General features: G+C 38.4%; 1 protein-coding gene across 3 annotated transcripts in view; it reads right to left on the bottom strand.

Moving 5' to 3' along the window:
* Positions 1 to 16,340, bottom strand: part of Esco1 (establishment of sister chromatid cohesion N-acetyltransferase 1) — a 47,438-nt gene continuing 31,098 nt past the window's right edge. The window contains exons 7-10 of one of the 3 annotated variants that reach the window (XM_004635783.2): positions 12,959 to 13,048; positions 9,304 to 9,447; positions 6,599 to 6,786; positions 1 to 1,322 (exon numbers count right to left, since the gene is read on the bottom strand). In XM_004635783.2, coding sequence (XP_004635840.1) covers positions 1,175 to 1,322; positions 6,599 to 6,786; positions 9,304 to 9,447; positions 12,959 to 13,048 — 570 coding nt within the window. In that variant the 3' untranslated portion in view covers positions 1 to 1,174. Of the gene's footprint in view, positions 1,323 to 6,598; positions 6,787 to 9,303; positions 9,448 to 12,958; positions 13,049 to 13,585; positions 13,708 to 16,340 lie in introns of those variants that run through there. The other 2 variants (XM_023720357.1, XR_002822036.1) reach the window with 2 other exon arrangements.

The following is a 16,340-nucleotide window of genomic DNA, read 5'->3' as shown; positions in this document are numbered from 1 at the left end:
CTGCTGAGCTGCTGCTGAATAATGATCCTTTGGCAAACTTATAAAAATTACCTTTAAGAAGCCAATATTTTAAACATATTTCAAGGTCTCAAACACCCTCAAAAAGCACAAATGACAATACAACATTATCTTAATACATTTATCACTTAGAAAAAGCTATCAAGTATTTTATTACTTTATTCTACTTTATATACATCATAAAAGGCCACAGCAGTTCTCAGTATATAAACCCTTTAAAAGCAGAGGGTCCTGGGAAGGACAGACAAGTATCAAATGAAGTCCCATAAGGAGGGCACACACGCAGTGCAGCGATTCTGAGGAGTAACAGGCAGATACCAAGCCATCAACGCTTAGCTTGCAGCTATGCCATGGGTTTTAGGGTCCTCTTGGAGATTTGTTCACAGCCCAGTTGTGCCAAGTTGCCATTTATATAAAAACAAAAATCAGGAAATGAAACCAGAATACAACTCTGAACCCAGAGGGCACTCTTCACATTCTAGCCAGCTGTACTCTCTGTGAAGGAAAGCCTGTTCTTCACCCCTTTCTGTCTTCCTGCCATCAAGGAGAAGAAAGAGAAATGGAAGAAAAAGCCCACTATCCCAAATTCTCCTGCAGATTATAACTTTCCTTCTCGTTAGGGGTTTCTTCAAAATGTACTTCAGGCCTTTTAAATTAGCTTCAAATTCCTAAACAAGTAACACTGCAACATCCTTCAACAGTAACTCAAACATTGGTTTGCACTCTGGGAAAATACAATCTTTAAACCTGTAACTGGTATCAGCAGATCAATATAAAAAAATACAGTACCAAGCTACACTGGTATATTTCCATAAAGAACTTCAAAATATACTTATCACTGAGACCATAGTCCTTGCATTAGTTTTCAGTCCACTATGAACAAATTATCTGCTGCATGTAAACATGTCTAAATAACTATAGATAAAATACATCAATCATAAATTTCTGTAGAAGATAATAAAATATTTTCTTTTTTTAACAAAGCAATAAGCTATTACTGCATTGTTTCCAATTTTATGAAAATGGAACAACCACATGGTTGTTGCCAGTCCTGAGTTCACTGTAATAAAAATGGCCCTAGTTCCTGGTTAAAGTCAGCAACCAATCCATTCTCTTCAACAGACAGATGTCTTCTAGTACTGCAGGCAGATTTACTTTAGGTGGTATTCTGTCCATTAATAAAGTTATACACCAGAAACTGACCAGTGCCACAATACTGTGTCGCAAACAGTTTTCCATCAGGAGTGGGATCTGAGAAAGCAATTTCTTCTTTACTCAAATATGAGCCATATATAAAGTTACTCCTATTAAGAAAAAAAAAAGGGGGGGGGAAGAATACAGAAAGTTAAAAAAATTAGTATTTCTAACCTTAAAACTGGAAAAAACTGTCAAATTCTTTTTTTTGCGGAACCGGGGATTGAACTCAGGCCCTTGCACTTGCCAAGCAAGCACTTATTCTACTGAGCTAACTCCCTGGCCCCTGTCAAATTCATTTTGACTAGAAAAACCATTCAGGAATGATATATTATCCTAAAGACTGCTAAAATAACTATTCACCTAAAACATTATCTCTATCTACCTACCTATCTATCTATCTATCTATCTATCTTTTTTTGGCGGTACCAGGGATCCAACTCAGGACCTTGCACTTGTCAGGCAGGTGCTTACGCAGCTGAGCTACACACCCCCAGCCCCCTATTATCAATATTTGACTTTAAAAATTTTCTAAATAAGAGCAACAATGTAAAAACATGGACTCAATATCTGGTCATGATAAAAATACTCAACAGCAAAGACAAGAAACTAACCAAGGGAATCAAGAAACATCAGAGTTAATGGGGAAAGGCCGAAAACTGTTTTCAAAAACGAGCACTAAAAAAAAAAAAAAAGAGCACTAGAAGCTGCTCTGCCTCCTAAGTCCTGGAGGCTCCCACCAGGCCAGCTGGAGGAGAGAAAGCAGCAAAGAGCATCCAGAAGAAAGAGAAACAAAGCTACTCTCCAAATGGTGAGACTTTATACGCAGCAACCCTATGGCAGTCACAGAAAATTGTGCAATCTAAGAAAGGAGTTTAACAGGTTACGTATGTAAGTCTGATATGCAAGTATCACTTGTATTTGTTATATACTTGCAAGGAACAATCCAAAAATAAAACTTTGAACAAATTCTATTTATAACAACATAAAAAAGAATAACAGGGCCAGGGAGAGAGAGCTCAGTAGGATAAGCATTTGCCTGGCAAGGGCGGGGTCCTGAGTTCAATCCCCAGTTCTGAAAAAAAAACAACAAAAAAAAAATTAAAAACCTCCAAGTGCCTGACTGGCAAGCACAAGGTCCTAAATTCAATCACTGAAACTAAAAAATAAGTCAGTAAATAACAACTTCAAAAAATATTAAAATCCTCTGTACTTTAAAGGTATCAAAAAAAAAAAGGTATCATCAAAAACAAAAGAGTACAAAATACTTGCTGATCATATGCATGGCAGGGGGACTTATAGCAACATAAAGAGCTACGCAAGAGCTGGCAAAATAGCTCAGCAAACTAAAGCACCTACTTAGGCAAGTACAAAGACTGAGGTTCGATCCCCGGCACCACATGCTGCAGCTGCTGTGGCTGCTACAGCTGCACCAGTATCGCCCTCTGGCCACAAGACTGGACGTGGTGGCGCACACCTGTAATTCCAGCAGCTGGGAGGCTGAACTCAGGAGGATCACTTATGAGCCCAAGCTGCATAGTGAGACCCTGTACCCCCCCCAAAAAAACCCTATGCAATAAAATAAGAATTTTAAAACACAATTTAACAGTGGATGTAAGATTTAAGTAAGCATTACTTGAAAGATTAAAAAACAGTAAGACATTAACAAGTGATACTGATGGTGTGAAGAAACAGCCCTCACACACTGCTGGTGGAACAGTAAGGTAGACAACCACTGTGGTGCACAGCGTGGCAACTCCTCAAAAACATCAAACACAGAGCTAACACTTTCTACAGTCTAACAATTCTACTCCTGAAGGTAGAGCCAAGAGAAATAAAAATATACATTCAAACAAAAATTTGCAGATGAATGCTCAGGGTAATATTAATCATAATAACCACCAAGTACAAACAACCCAAATGGGCTTATTCATTTATCCAAGATGAATAAAAAAAATGTAGTTGAGTGACATAATATTGTAGTATTTGACAGTAAGAAAATATGCCTGCCAGGTTCCGCCCGTGGGGTGTGCTGAGATGGGATTAAGACTGGGTATGGTGGCACACACCTCTAATCTCAGCATTTGGGAGGCTAAAAACAGGAGAATCACTACAAGTCCAAGCTACATAGTGAGACCCTGTATACCCTATACTAAATACAGAAAGGAAAAAAAAAAGAAAATATGAAGCAAAATTATATTATACTGCAACATGGGTGACCTTTTTTAAGCACCAGGGAGCAAACTCAAGACCTCATGCTTGCCAGGCAGGTGCTTATGCTGCTGAGCTAGCTCCCCAGCCCTGCACATGGAAGATACTTGAAAGCGTGTCAGTGAGAGACACCATTCACAAGTCATCCACTGTAGAATTCTACTTACAAGAATATGAAATGTTTGGAGGGCCAGGGATGCCCCTCAATGGCACAGAGCATGTCGGCAAGGGTGAGGCCTGAGTTTGATTCCCTATACCAACAACAAAAAAAGTGTAAAATGTTTGGGATAGGCAAATGCATTGAGACTGAAAGCAGACTAGAGACCCCCAAGGACTAGGGACAAAGCAAATACAGTCACTGCTAAGGAGTATAGTTCATCCTGGTCTCTGGGCAAGGGGTTGGCAGAATACTGTCAAATGAAATAGTGGTGATGTCCTCTGGATTATAAACTTGAAACAGATCTTATGGCGTATGACTGTATCTCAGAAAAGCTATTATTGAAAAGAGACTTGTTACATTTTTGCCAGGATCTATCCTGCTAATTGACTATTCACACGGTTATCTTCACAACAAATTCTGGACACTGGTGACAAGAAGCCCACAGAGGAAACGGTGATGAAAGTAGAAAACATGTGTTTTTTGGGGACCCGGGAGATGGCTCAGTGGAATAAGCGCTTCCCTGGCAAGCGCAAGTGCCTGAGTTCAATCCCCGGTTCCGCAAAAAAAAAAAAAAAAAAAAAAAAAAAAAAAAAAAAAAAAGTTAAAACATAAATTTGGGGCCGGGGAGATGGCTCAGTAGAATAAGTGCTTCCCTGGCAAGCACAAGGGCCTGAGTTCAAACCCTGGTTCTGAAAAAAAAAAAAAAAAAAAAAAAAAAGAAAACATGTGTTTTTTGTTTGTATAGAAGTTTTATTTTTTTATTTTTTCTGTGTTTTAGGGAAGGGTCTACAGGGTGTTTAGGGCCTCACTACTAGATTGGACTCATAGTGATTCTCCTGGAAAACATGCTTTAATAGAAAGGTTACTCGCTTATCAAACAGGAAAAATATAAATACTATAATTTAAAATAAAATAAACTAGAGCCATTTACAGTTGCCACAAGATTTGAAAAGAGAGAGAATACTCTGCTTTAAATCTGCTTGCGGAAGACCACCAGCTCGGGGGACCCCCTCCTGTCCCTCTCTAGGACAGAAACTTTCTTTTTCCCAATAAATATATTCTGAAAAAAAAAAAAAAAAAAGAACAAACCTCTGCTTACTTGCCGTACTGGAGATTAAACTCAAGAGTTCTTGCACTGAACCACATACCAAATCCATGTTGAGACAAGGACTCACTAAACTGCTATGCTGCCAAGGCTGGACTTGAACTTGCTTCAGACTCCTACACAGTTGAGGCATCTGCCACTGCAACCTGGCTAGGACTACTGCTTATTTCTTTTTAAACATTTACTTATTTATTTGGTACAGGATCTCACTATGCAGCTTGGACTCATAGTGACCCTCCTGTCTCAGCCTCCACAGCGCTGGGATTACAGAAGCGCACCACCACACCTGGTTTTGGGGCCAGCACAGTACGCAGTACCAGGGATCGAACCCAGGTCTTTGCGCTTGCTAGGCAGGTGCTTAGCCTCCCGAATTATCTCCCCAGTCCCAGGATTACTGTTTCTTTCTTTTTTTTTTTTTTTTTGGTACCAGGGACTGAACTCAGGACCTTGCGCTTGCCAAAACAGGTGCTTAAGCCACTGAGCTATCTCCCTAGCCCCTCTTATTTCATCAGCTCACTTTATAGCTTACTTTCAAAAGACCTAAAAACAGATCTGCCTTTCATTATGACAAAAGTGGGAAGATATTAAAAAAAAAAAGAAGAGTGGGAAGGGCTGAGCTCTTCTGGATCATTACTTAATAAACTGAGGCAGACAGAGCAGATCCATATGAAGGATCTAATAAGGTCTTAAAACCTTTGGATCTCCAATAATAGACTATTCTGTAGGCTACTCCTACAGATAACAGTAGACAAAGATTCTATAAACAAAAAACATAAACTACATAAAACTTCTGAATTCCCACTAATCTTTTATCAAAGGTGCTTTGTAAAGCAAACCCCAAAACTTTGCCAGACATGGCAGTGCACGGCTACAATCCCAGCACTCAGGAGGGTAAGACAGAATTTCTGGACATTAGAAACCAGCCCCAGGACACACAGCAAGACACTGTAGAAAGAAAGACAGAAAGGGCCAGCCAGATAGCTCAGCAGAATACAGCACCTGCTTAGGCAGAGCACAGCGGCCAGAGTTCAATCCCTTGGGTGCCAGCCCCACCCCTGGGGCATACTGAGACAGTGACTGAGACTGGCCACAGTGATGCATGCCTGTAATCCTAGCACTTGGGAGGCTGAAAACAGGAGGATCACTACCACTTCGGTTTATGTAGTGAGACCCTGTAGATGCTGTAGACCCTGTACTAAAATACATTAAAAAAAAAAAAAAAAAAAAGACAAGAAAGAAGGAGAGACAAGAGAGGAGAGACAAGAGAGGAGGGGCAGCCAGCCTACAATATGTCTTGTTTCTTCTTTATACCTCTGATAAATAATCAAGTTATACAAGAAAAACTAATGAAACTTGGTTTACAAATACTGTAACATTCTTAAGACACGTTTTTCTAAAAGTTGCACTTTCAAAGACTTTCCACATATTTTCATTTAAAATTCTCCAATGTAAAATAGGGCTCATAATAAGTGGTTTTCTATTGGCCCGATGATACAAAGTAAGGAAAAATGGTCTCCTAATAGTTAATCTGCAGTGTTTTTCTTGCTTCTCAGATTAACAGCACACAAAAAATACACTGACCCAATACAATGACAATCTTATAAAAAATTTCTAATACCAATTTTAACATATGACTAACTTTGTACTAAAGGTCATCTTAATATCCTGTCTGCTTCTTATACTATGGATAACCACTAAGAAGGTAACAATGGACAGTGTATTGACTATCAAAACTGTCCTATTAATCAGCTGTAAAACTGTCTCATTCATATTTATTTCTCAATAAAAAATATATTCAAAAAAATAAAAATAGAATAAAAGTAACATGGAAAATACAGAAAAATAAATAAATAAAGGTCATCTTAAATCACAAACTACGGCAAGTGATATGACGAGTATTACCAAGTTACCTCAGGCATTCAATCATGCGGGATGCTATTTTCTGCCGGCGCATCAGGCTGAACACCCATATCCGGCTAATGCCACATATTGCAGGCTCTGGCAATGTTGAGCAGCACCAAGCTTTTTGCCTTTCAAATCTGACTTTTTCTTCTTCTGACCTGATAACTGGAAGTTTCTCTTCTATGACTCTGTAGCCCTGAGAAATGTCAAATTGGGACATGTTTAAAGTGAGAATAGGGCAAGATAGCTCAGCAGACTAAGCACCTGCTTAGGCAAGCACAGGGACCAGGGTTTGATCCCCAGCACCACAGGCCATGCTGGTCCCACCCCCAGGCACACTGAGGGGGGCCAGGGAGTCAGGGCGCAGTGCAGCACACCTGTATTCTCAGCGCTGGGGAGACAGACTGAAACAGGAGGATCACCACGAGTTCAAGCTGCGAAGTGAGACCTTGTACCAAATACATAAAAATAAAAAGTAAATAAAATAAAAATAAAGTGAGAATAGTACCTTGCTATTGCCTAGTACTGAACAAGCTGAAAAGAACACAGCATTTGTCTTGCTTCTGATTAAAGCAACAGAGACCACTTACGCTTCCCTCATTATTCTCAGAAAATGGGCCAATCTGGATCTCCATTCTGCTCTGTAACAACGAGAAAGTCACTTAATTCCTCGAAGCTTAAGCTGGGGTTCTACAGTCTCTCACTTTGAGATCAGATAAAGTAATATATATAAAACACCAGCAGGAGCTGATGACAGGCCCTCAGCATTAGTTCTCACTTCCTATGTTCTGAGGGTCAGCAAAAACCCAGTAAGCTCGGCATGGTCTGACCATACACGCCTGTAATCCCTGGGGAGCTGCCGCAGGAGGATTACCAGGAGTACAAAGCCAACCTGGGCTAAAAAATGAATTAAAAAAAAAAAATGAAATCAAGGCCAGCCTGAACTGCATAGCAAAACTCTGTTCAAAAAGAAAAACATGAGGGCCGGCCAGATAGCTCAGCGGACTAAAGCACCCACTTAGGCAGATGCAGGAACTAGAGCTCAATTCCTGGCGTAGCGTGCTGTGCTGCCCCCACCCCTGGGAAGCACTGAGACACTAACAGAGACTGGGCATGGTGACACATCCTGTAATCCCAGCTGCTTAGCAGGCTGAAAACAGGAGGATCACGACAAGTCCAATTTATGTAGTGAAACCCTGTAGACCCTGTACTACATACATTAAAATAAATAAATAAATAAATAGAAAAACACGGTCAGAACTCAGTGGCATTATCTGGTCTTGTGACAGCCTGCACAGGTCTCGGATTCACAGCTATGCATGAAATAAGAATAGACAGCAAAGAAACTAAGAACTTACCTTTTCCTCCTCATACTCTCTTCTTTTTAAAGTGGGTGGGTGGATGGATGGATGGATGGATGGATGGATAGATAGATAGATAGATAGATAGATAGATAGATAGAGCCAAACTTAAAAGCAATCAAACAACACAACTAAAAATGAACACTACAGGGGGCGGGGGACATGGCTCAGTAGAGTAAGTGCTTGCCTGGCAAGCGCAAGGGCCTGAGTTCAACCCTCGGTTCCACCAAAAAAAAAAAAGAATGAATACTACATAAACTACTTTCTAGTCTCAACACTGCTTGTCATTTTTAGAACAAGGTGGAATAGAAATTTAAAAATGGCTTGCACTATGGAAAATTTACTCAATCTCAGTATAGCAAACCTCTATGACTCAGACATTTTATATTACAACCTGAAACTACTTAGTAATTATTTATTTACAACTAAGTTTGTCATAACAAGATTCAAAAGAACTATATAATTTCAGGCTTACTTTAAAAACATGTAAACCAGAGCTGGCCAGATAGCTCAGTGGACTAAAGCACCTGCTTAGGCAGTGTAGGGGCCAGGGTTCAATCCCCAGCACCAGCTATTCTGGCCCCGCCCCCAAGGTGGGCTGAGACATCGACTGAGACTGGGTATGGTGGTGTGCACCTGTAATCCCAGAGCTTGGGAGGATGAAAACAGGAGGATCACTACAAGTCTGATCTATGCAGTAAGACCCTGCACTAAAATACATAAAATAAATTAATAAAAATAAATAAAAACATGTAACCTAACATGCAGAAATATACTCAAATTTGTTTTGATTTTTTAATCATTTTTGTGATGATGCATAATTAGCAGGTAGCTATTAATATGCTAAAGAGACCAACTTACAGTAATCTCGTATAATATACATTGAATTCACAAACACGATCTTGGCCAAAAAAGCCCAGAATTGGGATACATTTCAAAGTGAGAATGACTAGTCTCGAAGCTTTTGTTCTCTTGGAGTTGTATCAAGTACGTGGAACACTCATAATGGGAGCATATTTCTTTTCATTCCACTATCTAATTTTTGTACAATTTGCTTCCTCAACAAAAGCCAGCTACCTACCTGCATCTTGGGTACCAAAGAGGTGGTAAGCTGTTAGTCACCACTAAGGTAGTTTCCAACACAGAAACATGCTAAAAACTTTTACAATATTTTTGAGTCTACAGATTTATCCTGAAATTAGTGTGACTTGAAAAAGAATTACATGCAGGAATTCTCATATTCACACTCTTCCTTACCTAAAATGTAGACAAGTTATCAGAACTGTACAAGACTACAAGGTAAACTCATTACACAACAAACTAGTTGTGGGCACTTTTTAAAAGTCACTTACCCATTGGATATGTTCTGCAATTAAACAGCCGACTACTTTTTTGTCATTAGAAATAAAGAGAAGTGTTTTAGTTCTGGAATAGCACATCAGTGGAGCCTGCTGGAAACCTAAATCATTATCAACCATCTCTCTAATCTCGTCAACCTGCCAAATAAAGAATATTTTTTTTAAACAGTGAAAGTATTGTTCAGCTATGTAAAAACACACTCTTTTAGTTCAGTAAACTGACTATATACTCCAAGCAGGATATTCTGTAAAGAGTCCTGGATGAATGTACTAATCAAATTACTGCTTAAGCCATATGGACCAGTTTGCAAAATCAGGGAAGAAAATGAGATTGAAGGACCTCCAGCAGTCTAGAGACAGAGGGGTGAGAGCTCTGTACCAAGCTCTTAGGAAATTAAGGCTTCCAAGTAGTAGCAACCACACCACTTTTCTGTCCAAGTCACAATCAGTACGGTAAGTCTATTTAGTACAGGGTCTACAGGGTCTCACTAAAAAGATTGGACTCGTAGTGATCCTCCTATTTTCAGCCTTCCATGTACTGGAATTACAGGCACGCACCATCAAACCCAGTCTCAAGTGCTGTCTCAGCATGCCCTAGGGGCATGGCCCCTCAGCTGGAATTGAACCCTGGTCCCTGTATCTGCCTACGCAGACACTTTAATCTGCTGAGCTATTTGGCTGGGCCCCCAAGTGTTAATCAGTATCTTAGAAGTGAATTTTGGTATGGTGGCACAGGTCTGTAATCCCAGCACTTGGGAAGCTGAGACAGAAGGATCACTATGAGTTTGAGGCCAGCCTGGGCTATGTAGTGAGACCAGGCCTGGAGGATCTACACAGTAACACTCTACCTTTAAAAAAAGAAAGGTAAAATAAACAGTATAAAGGAAAGAAACTCATGTTTATCCCTATCAACCATTTACAGATCAGACAAATGCAAAGCAGTTCACAAATATTATCTTAGAGCTTGAGCACAACAATGCACACCTGTACGTTATTTGAGAGGCTGAAGAGCATGAGTTTGACACCAGGCTGAGCAATACAGAGACTCCATTCAACAGAACAAACAGGTAAGTAATTTTTTGATGATACTGGATATCAAACTTAGGGCCTCGTGCAAGCTAAGCAAGCACTCCATCACTCAGCCACATCCCCAGCCCAACAAAACAAAACATACCAAAGTAAAGCAAAACTATACAAATCGAATTTAAACCCAACATTACTTGGGAGGTTTACAGTTCTCCTTACACAGAGAAGAAATTAAACTCAAAAGTTAACTAATTCTCCCATGTCAGATAGTAGACATCTAATATCAGAAAATCAGAAGGCAAAGATTTAAGCTCCAAACATTCACATGGCATCACACTGTGCTTGTTCCAGTTTTCCTCCTGGCACTACTCAAGGTCAAATACAAGCTCCATTCTAGAGGCAGCCAAGTAAAGAGTTCTCTTAAACACACAAACATGAGTTCCCTTCTCCAGTTAGAAAATAGGACAAAGGTTAAAAGCAATAAACGCTCATTTGTTTCACTTCAGTTTAAAATGTAAATGACCTCCAAGAGGGCTTCGTGTTTATGTCTGTGGTGCACAAAATATCATGTCACAGTATATCTTTTTTTTTTTTTTGCTCCCAATGCCTTCAGGGCAGGTTTGGCTGGCTTGAGTTGTGGGGATCGAACCACAGCAACCTGAGCCTGACTGCTTTGTTGAGGCAGCCACTTAAAGAACTGAGCTAAGGGGCAGGCCCCCCACAGTATATCTTTTGCTTGGCCCAGAGATATAGCTCAGTGGCATAAGGATCTGCCTGGCAAGTGCAATGTCCCGAGTTTGAGCCCTTGTAATAGGGGAGAAAAAAAGAAAAGAAAAAAAAAAAAAAAAAAAAACCAGAAAGAAAAAGAATCTCTTTTGTTCAGTGTTGGGAACTCAAGTCCTAACCCTCAAACTCTACAATTCAACTAAGCTAGAGGGGCTGGGAAGATGGCACAGTGGAATAAGTGCTTCTCTGGCAAGCACAAGGATCTGAGTTCAATCTCCCGTTCCACCAAAAAAAAAAAAAAAAAAAAAAAAAAAAAAAATAGTCTTTCAACTCAGTTTCAAAAGTTGCTCATAACTGCTTGGATTTTACATTTTTAACTTACTATGTTACCACCTAGTAGTGTACTCATTATATAAAAATATAATAAAAATTTTAAAAATCAAGATTTTGCCCTAAAAAACTAAGTAAACTACCATTAAGTGGGAGGATTCTTAGGAAAGTATGACTGCCACATAAGATAATGTAGCAAAGTTCCTTCCCACTATGCCTTATGAATAACAGCTGAAATTCAAAAAAATCCACTCTTTTCATTAGTCACTAGCTCAGTAAATATATGCTTTATTTGAGGATCAACCACTAGGACCTGCACTGCTAGGCCGTGGTACCCAGTGGTGGAGCTAGATATCTGGGACCTACTGTCAGACACTGGGCATCTGAAAAATCCAGAACCATGAAAGAAACTTTTATACTAAGTACAATCTTGACTACAGCTGCAAATAACAGGTGTTTTCCTTTACCTTCCCTTTCAGATGAAGTATTCCTAATCTAAAGAGGTCTGCTAACCTAAAAAAGAACAATAAATTACTTCCCTTTTGTTCTCAGCCATTTTGGATACTTTTTATTATAAGGTTTTTAGACAGACAACTGGAACACTGCTTACTTTATGAAATACTTCTAAAAAAAGCAGCCAGAGGATAAATAAAGAGTGCACTGTCTGAAAACGTTGTTTTTCCCGCATGCTAAGCAAGCACTCTCACGGAGTTGCATCCGCAGCACAGAATACTCCCTCAAAATAAGTTTGTGCTTCCACTCCTGACTCTTGAGCTACGCTACAGGAAAAACTACTTCTAGGTTTCTGGTAAAAATCCTTCTGTAACTATGCTGCAAATTATTCAGAAATTTATGCATACAATTGAAGTTTTATCTTCACTAAGTTTAATGTTTGACTTTTTTTCCTTTTGGGCCAATGCCAGGGACTGAACCCAGTGCTTCCATGCTGAACTATATCCCCAGATCTTTATTTTCTATTTTGAGACAGGGTCTCACAAAGTTACCTAGGCCCCAACTTTCAATCCCCTGCCTCAGCCTCTCAGAGTGCTGAAATCAGATGTGTGTCTTCCCATAACCAGCTTTGTTTTTTGGGGGGTCTGGAAATTTAATCCAAGGTCTCTAAGCATGCACTCTTATACTGGGCTATATCTTCAGCCCTCAGCTTTTAATTTTAATTCCAATCTTAAGACCATTTGACATTACACATTAACTCAACAGGCACACCTTCTACTGAGTCACTCAGATTTCTAATAATACCAAGGAAAATTTTTTTTTTTTTTTTTTGCGGAACTGGGAATTGAACTCAGGCCCTCGCGCTTGCCAGGGAAGCGCTTATTCCACTGAGCCATGTCCCCAGCCCCTATCAGGGAATGATTAATGTGTTTTAGATTCATTTCACAGTTTGGATTTATAGTAAGGACTACCATCATATCTAAAATGGATGGTATTCTTTAAATGCTTATTTCTTGTACTTAGAATTGATGTTTAAATGTGTTATGAGGGCAACATGTCAACTTCTTGATACTGACATTCAACAATTCTGTATGAAATTTCATTGGAAAGTTACCTTTTTCAGAGCATACTTTGGGTCTTCAGGAAGAACCATTATTATCCTGCCATCAGGGTACTCGGCCAGAATTCTTTCTTTTTTCCATCCCTACATATAAAAGAAAAAATGAATTTTGTGCATCTTATTTATTATAACAATACACAAGAGGAAAAATATATTAATTTATCTAAAAATTGCAAACATGAAAGATATATCCTCTTTAATGTTTAATAAGGCATGATACATCATCTACTTTGTTAGGCATAAAGTAGGCACAATGCAAGCTAAGTTTTATCACTCATTTAGATACATCTAATACCACAAAAACGTCTAATTTATCATTTCCCATTTTAAATGAATTTTGAAAATCACACACCAAAAACAAGCCCCTTAAAGTCAGGGATTCCCAGAACCTAAAGGATAACTCCCAGATTCTTGACAGAAGAATTAAACTCTCAGATTTCTTTAAAACATGGTTACCTCCACAAACAAACACTCATAGTTTTATGTCTGGCATGCCAAAGACCTCCAGGAGGTTTTACGAACTGATTTGCATGCAGTAGCCCAGTATGAAAGGAATAATAGTATTTTTATTGATCACAACTATCAAAGCCACAAGAAGGAGACTATAAAAAATATAACTACCTTCTAAGAATCTAATAGGGAAGGAGAGGCTACGTTGTGTGTATCTGAAGTTAAACATACTCAAAAAAAGAGGTAATAAACTCTTCTTCAGATCCACACTCGTGGTGATTAATGAGCAGAACCTGCATGAAAAAACAAAACAAAACAAAAGCCACTTAAATCTAGTAAGATGGGACTGAACCAGAGGTTAAAACTAGGAACTTTGAAGTTCAAAATAGGTACAGAAGGAATGAGCTTAACTAGCTGCTCCATTTGTCTCACCCAACCCAATTTACATAAAAAGGCCCTGCTGAAAACAAATCATACTTCTAATTTAAAAAAAAAAAAAAAACTTTTTCTCCTAAGAACACAAAAGTTCAATAAGATCAAGAAAAAGCAACTAAAATTTTTATATGCTACAAGCCCAAGAGGAAGCTGGTTTTCTTAATGATTTTGGGAGAGCAAGATCTTATTTGGACTGAGAAATTCTAGAAACAAGCCTGGTATACATGTAACAACTTAGATTAAAACATTTAAAATCCAAAATCTGTTTACAAAATAGATTATCCAAAGAAAATGTAAGATTCAGGTACTTCAAATTAATTACATTTGGTAAAATGTTTGTAAGATTTGAAATGAAACAGAAACAAGTCATACAAGTCCTCTTTTCACATGAACAATCTGTATCATACACAGATCTGAATATAAGTAAACAATTTTTAAAAGGCATAAAAGATATCACCTCTTTTAAAAGAGATTTGTATTGGTGTTACTTTGGGGAAAAGCTGTTAAATAAATCCATTATCTACAAAATGAAAATGAAGACTTTTCATATTTTTTCAAAAATCAAACTATAAATTCAATAAAGAACTAGAAATATAAGTAGCTTCAAGTTGTAAAGGAGTCACATGTTCTGAATTAAATGATGTAAAAATAATTCAATAAACTATTTTTTGATTAATTGCCTTTGAAAACAATATTGGCCTCATTTTATCATATTAAACATCCATGGGCATTAGCCAAATTATTTTACTAGCTTTTCAGAGTAAAATTTTCTCTTAAAACAACTTCAGATGTGCATGTTCACCTGAAAACTATCACAACTGGATCTGATATAATTTTATTTTAAAATATTCTGTTTTTCCGCTGCTTCGCTGCATTCCTGCCTTCTGCCCATCATGCACTGCTTCTCCTCTGTGATGCCCTGGGCCGGGCCAACCTGCCTTGGAGCCCACCAATTACAGACTGAAACCTCTACAAACTATAGCCTACAATAAAACTTTGTTCATTTACAAAAACATATATTGTGTTCTTCACATACTAAATAAAAGGCCTTTGCACATAAGCAGCAGAAACTGAAAGGTACAATCATTATTACTTAGGTTTCTATAACATTCATGAAAACAAAAAAATTTTAGTGAAAAAATGTTAACTCCAACACGAAAGTTCAAGGTTTAGACACTTGCTCTTAGTAGTTACCAGACAGCCTTATGTAAACCCCTGGAATTCTGATTCTGTTTCCAAATCTAAGTGATCTATAAAATGGCTGTCATCACAGGTCATAGTGAAGACTACAGCTCACACAGAGTAGCCACTCTGAAACTAACTTCTAGGGGACCGGGGAGATGGCTCAGTAGATAAGTGCTTCCCTGGCAAGCACAAGGGTCTGAGTTCAATCCCCAGTTCTGCCCAAAAAATAAATAAATAAATAAAACTAACTTCCAAACTAAAATCAATGAACTAGTCTAACAAACAGAGCCAACTGATAAAATGTTCCCAAAGTTACACATAATAAATTTAAATCTTGGACAAAGCAAAGGTAAAAGAGCCAAGCTCATTAATGTCTAAAACCATACTCGGGCTTTTGCACGTCTAAATTGCAGTTAGTGTTTTCCTGGTTGCAACAATTCTCACCTCCTAACTCACATACTAGAGGATTTAGAAAAGCAGGTATCCACGTACAGCTTGAAACTGAGCACAGGTATATGGTACAGAGAAGGATGCATACAATGCAGAACAATAAACAGGCAGCCACAACTTTTTTTACAGTGACATAAATGTCAATGTAGTCCATTTGCACACCTCACCATTAGTTCTAGTACGTTATACATCCCTTTTCTAGCAAATAGTATATCCCAAAATCTAGAAGGTCTTAATTCACTTTTGGCTGCTAAAAAGCAAAAGGTTTTATATATTTTCTGGAAAAGTAGTCTTTGTTTTTTTGTTTGACTTTGGTGTTTTTAGTGTGGGTACAGTGCACTTTACCATTTAAGCACAAGCCAGCCCCTTAGTTTACAGTTCTAATATCAAGTAATGGTTATTCGTTTCTTCTTGTTGTAGTTATTCTAAAAAAATGGAAGTAAGTTCTCCTGGGATTTTTCAATTTTAAAAAAATTACAGCCAGGCATGGTAGCACTCGCCTGATATCTTACTGACTGAGAGGCAGAAGCAGGGAAATCATGAATTTGAGCTCAATCTGAACAACTTAGTGAAAGACTGTCTCAAAATAAAAAGCAAAAAGAACTGAGGATGTAGTTCAGTGTAAAGGCGAAGGTTTGATCTCTAGCCCCAAAAAGAAAGGACAAATCACAAATGAACACAAAATACACTAGAGGGGTGGACACAATAATGTATACAATCATCTAAACTCATTCCATAAGATATGCACAACTATATAAATTATACCTCAACTTTAAAAGTCTGTCTCACGTTTACAGAATGTTGAATGAAAATATATATTACAAATAATTAGAAGGGCCAGCCTGTAATCCCAGCA

This window comes from Octodon degus, unplaced genomic scaffold, assembly GCF_000260255.1.
Source record: "Octodon degus isolate 3935 unplaced genomic scaffold, OctDeg1.0 scaffold00075, whole genome shotgun sequence".
NCBI classification, from domain to species: Eukaryota; Metazoa; Chordata; class Mammalia; order Rodentia; family Octodontidae; genus Octodon; species Octodon degus.
Note: the sequence above shows the minus strand (reverse complement) of the source record. Positions and strands in the feature narration are given on the sequence as shown.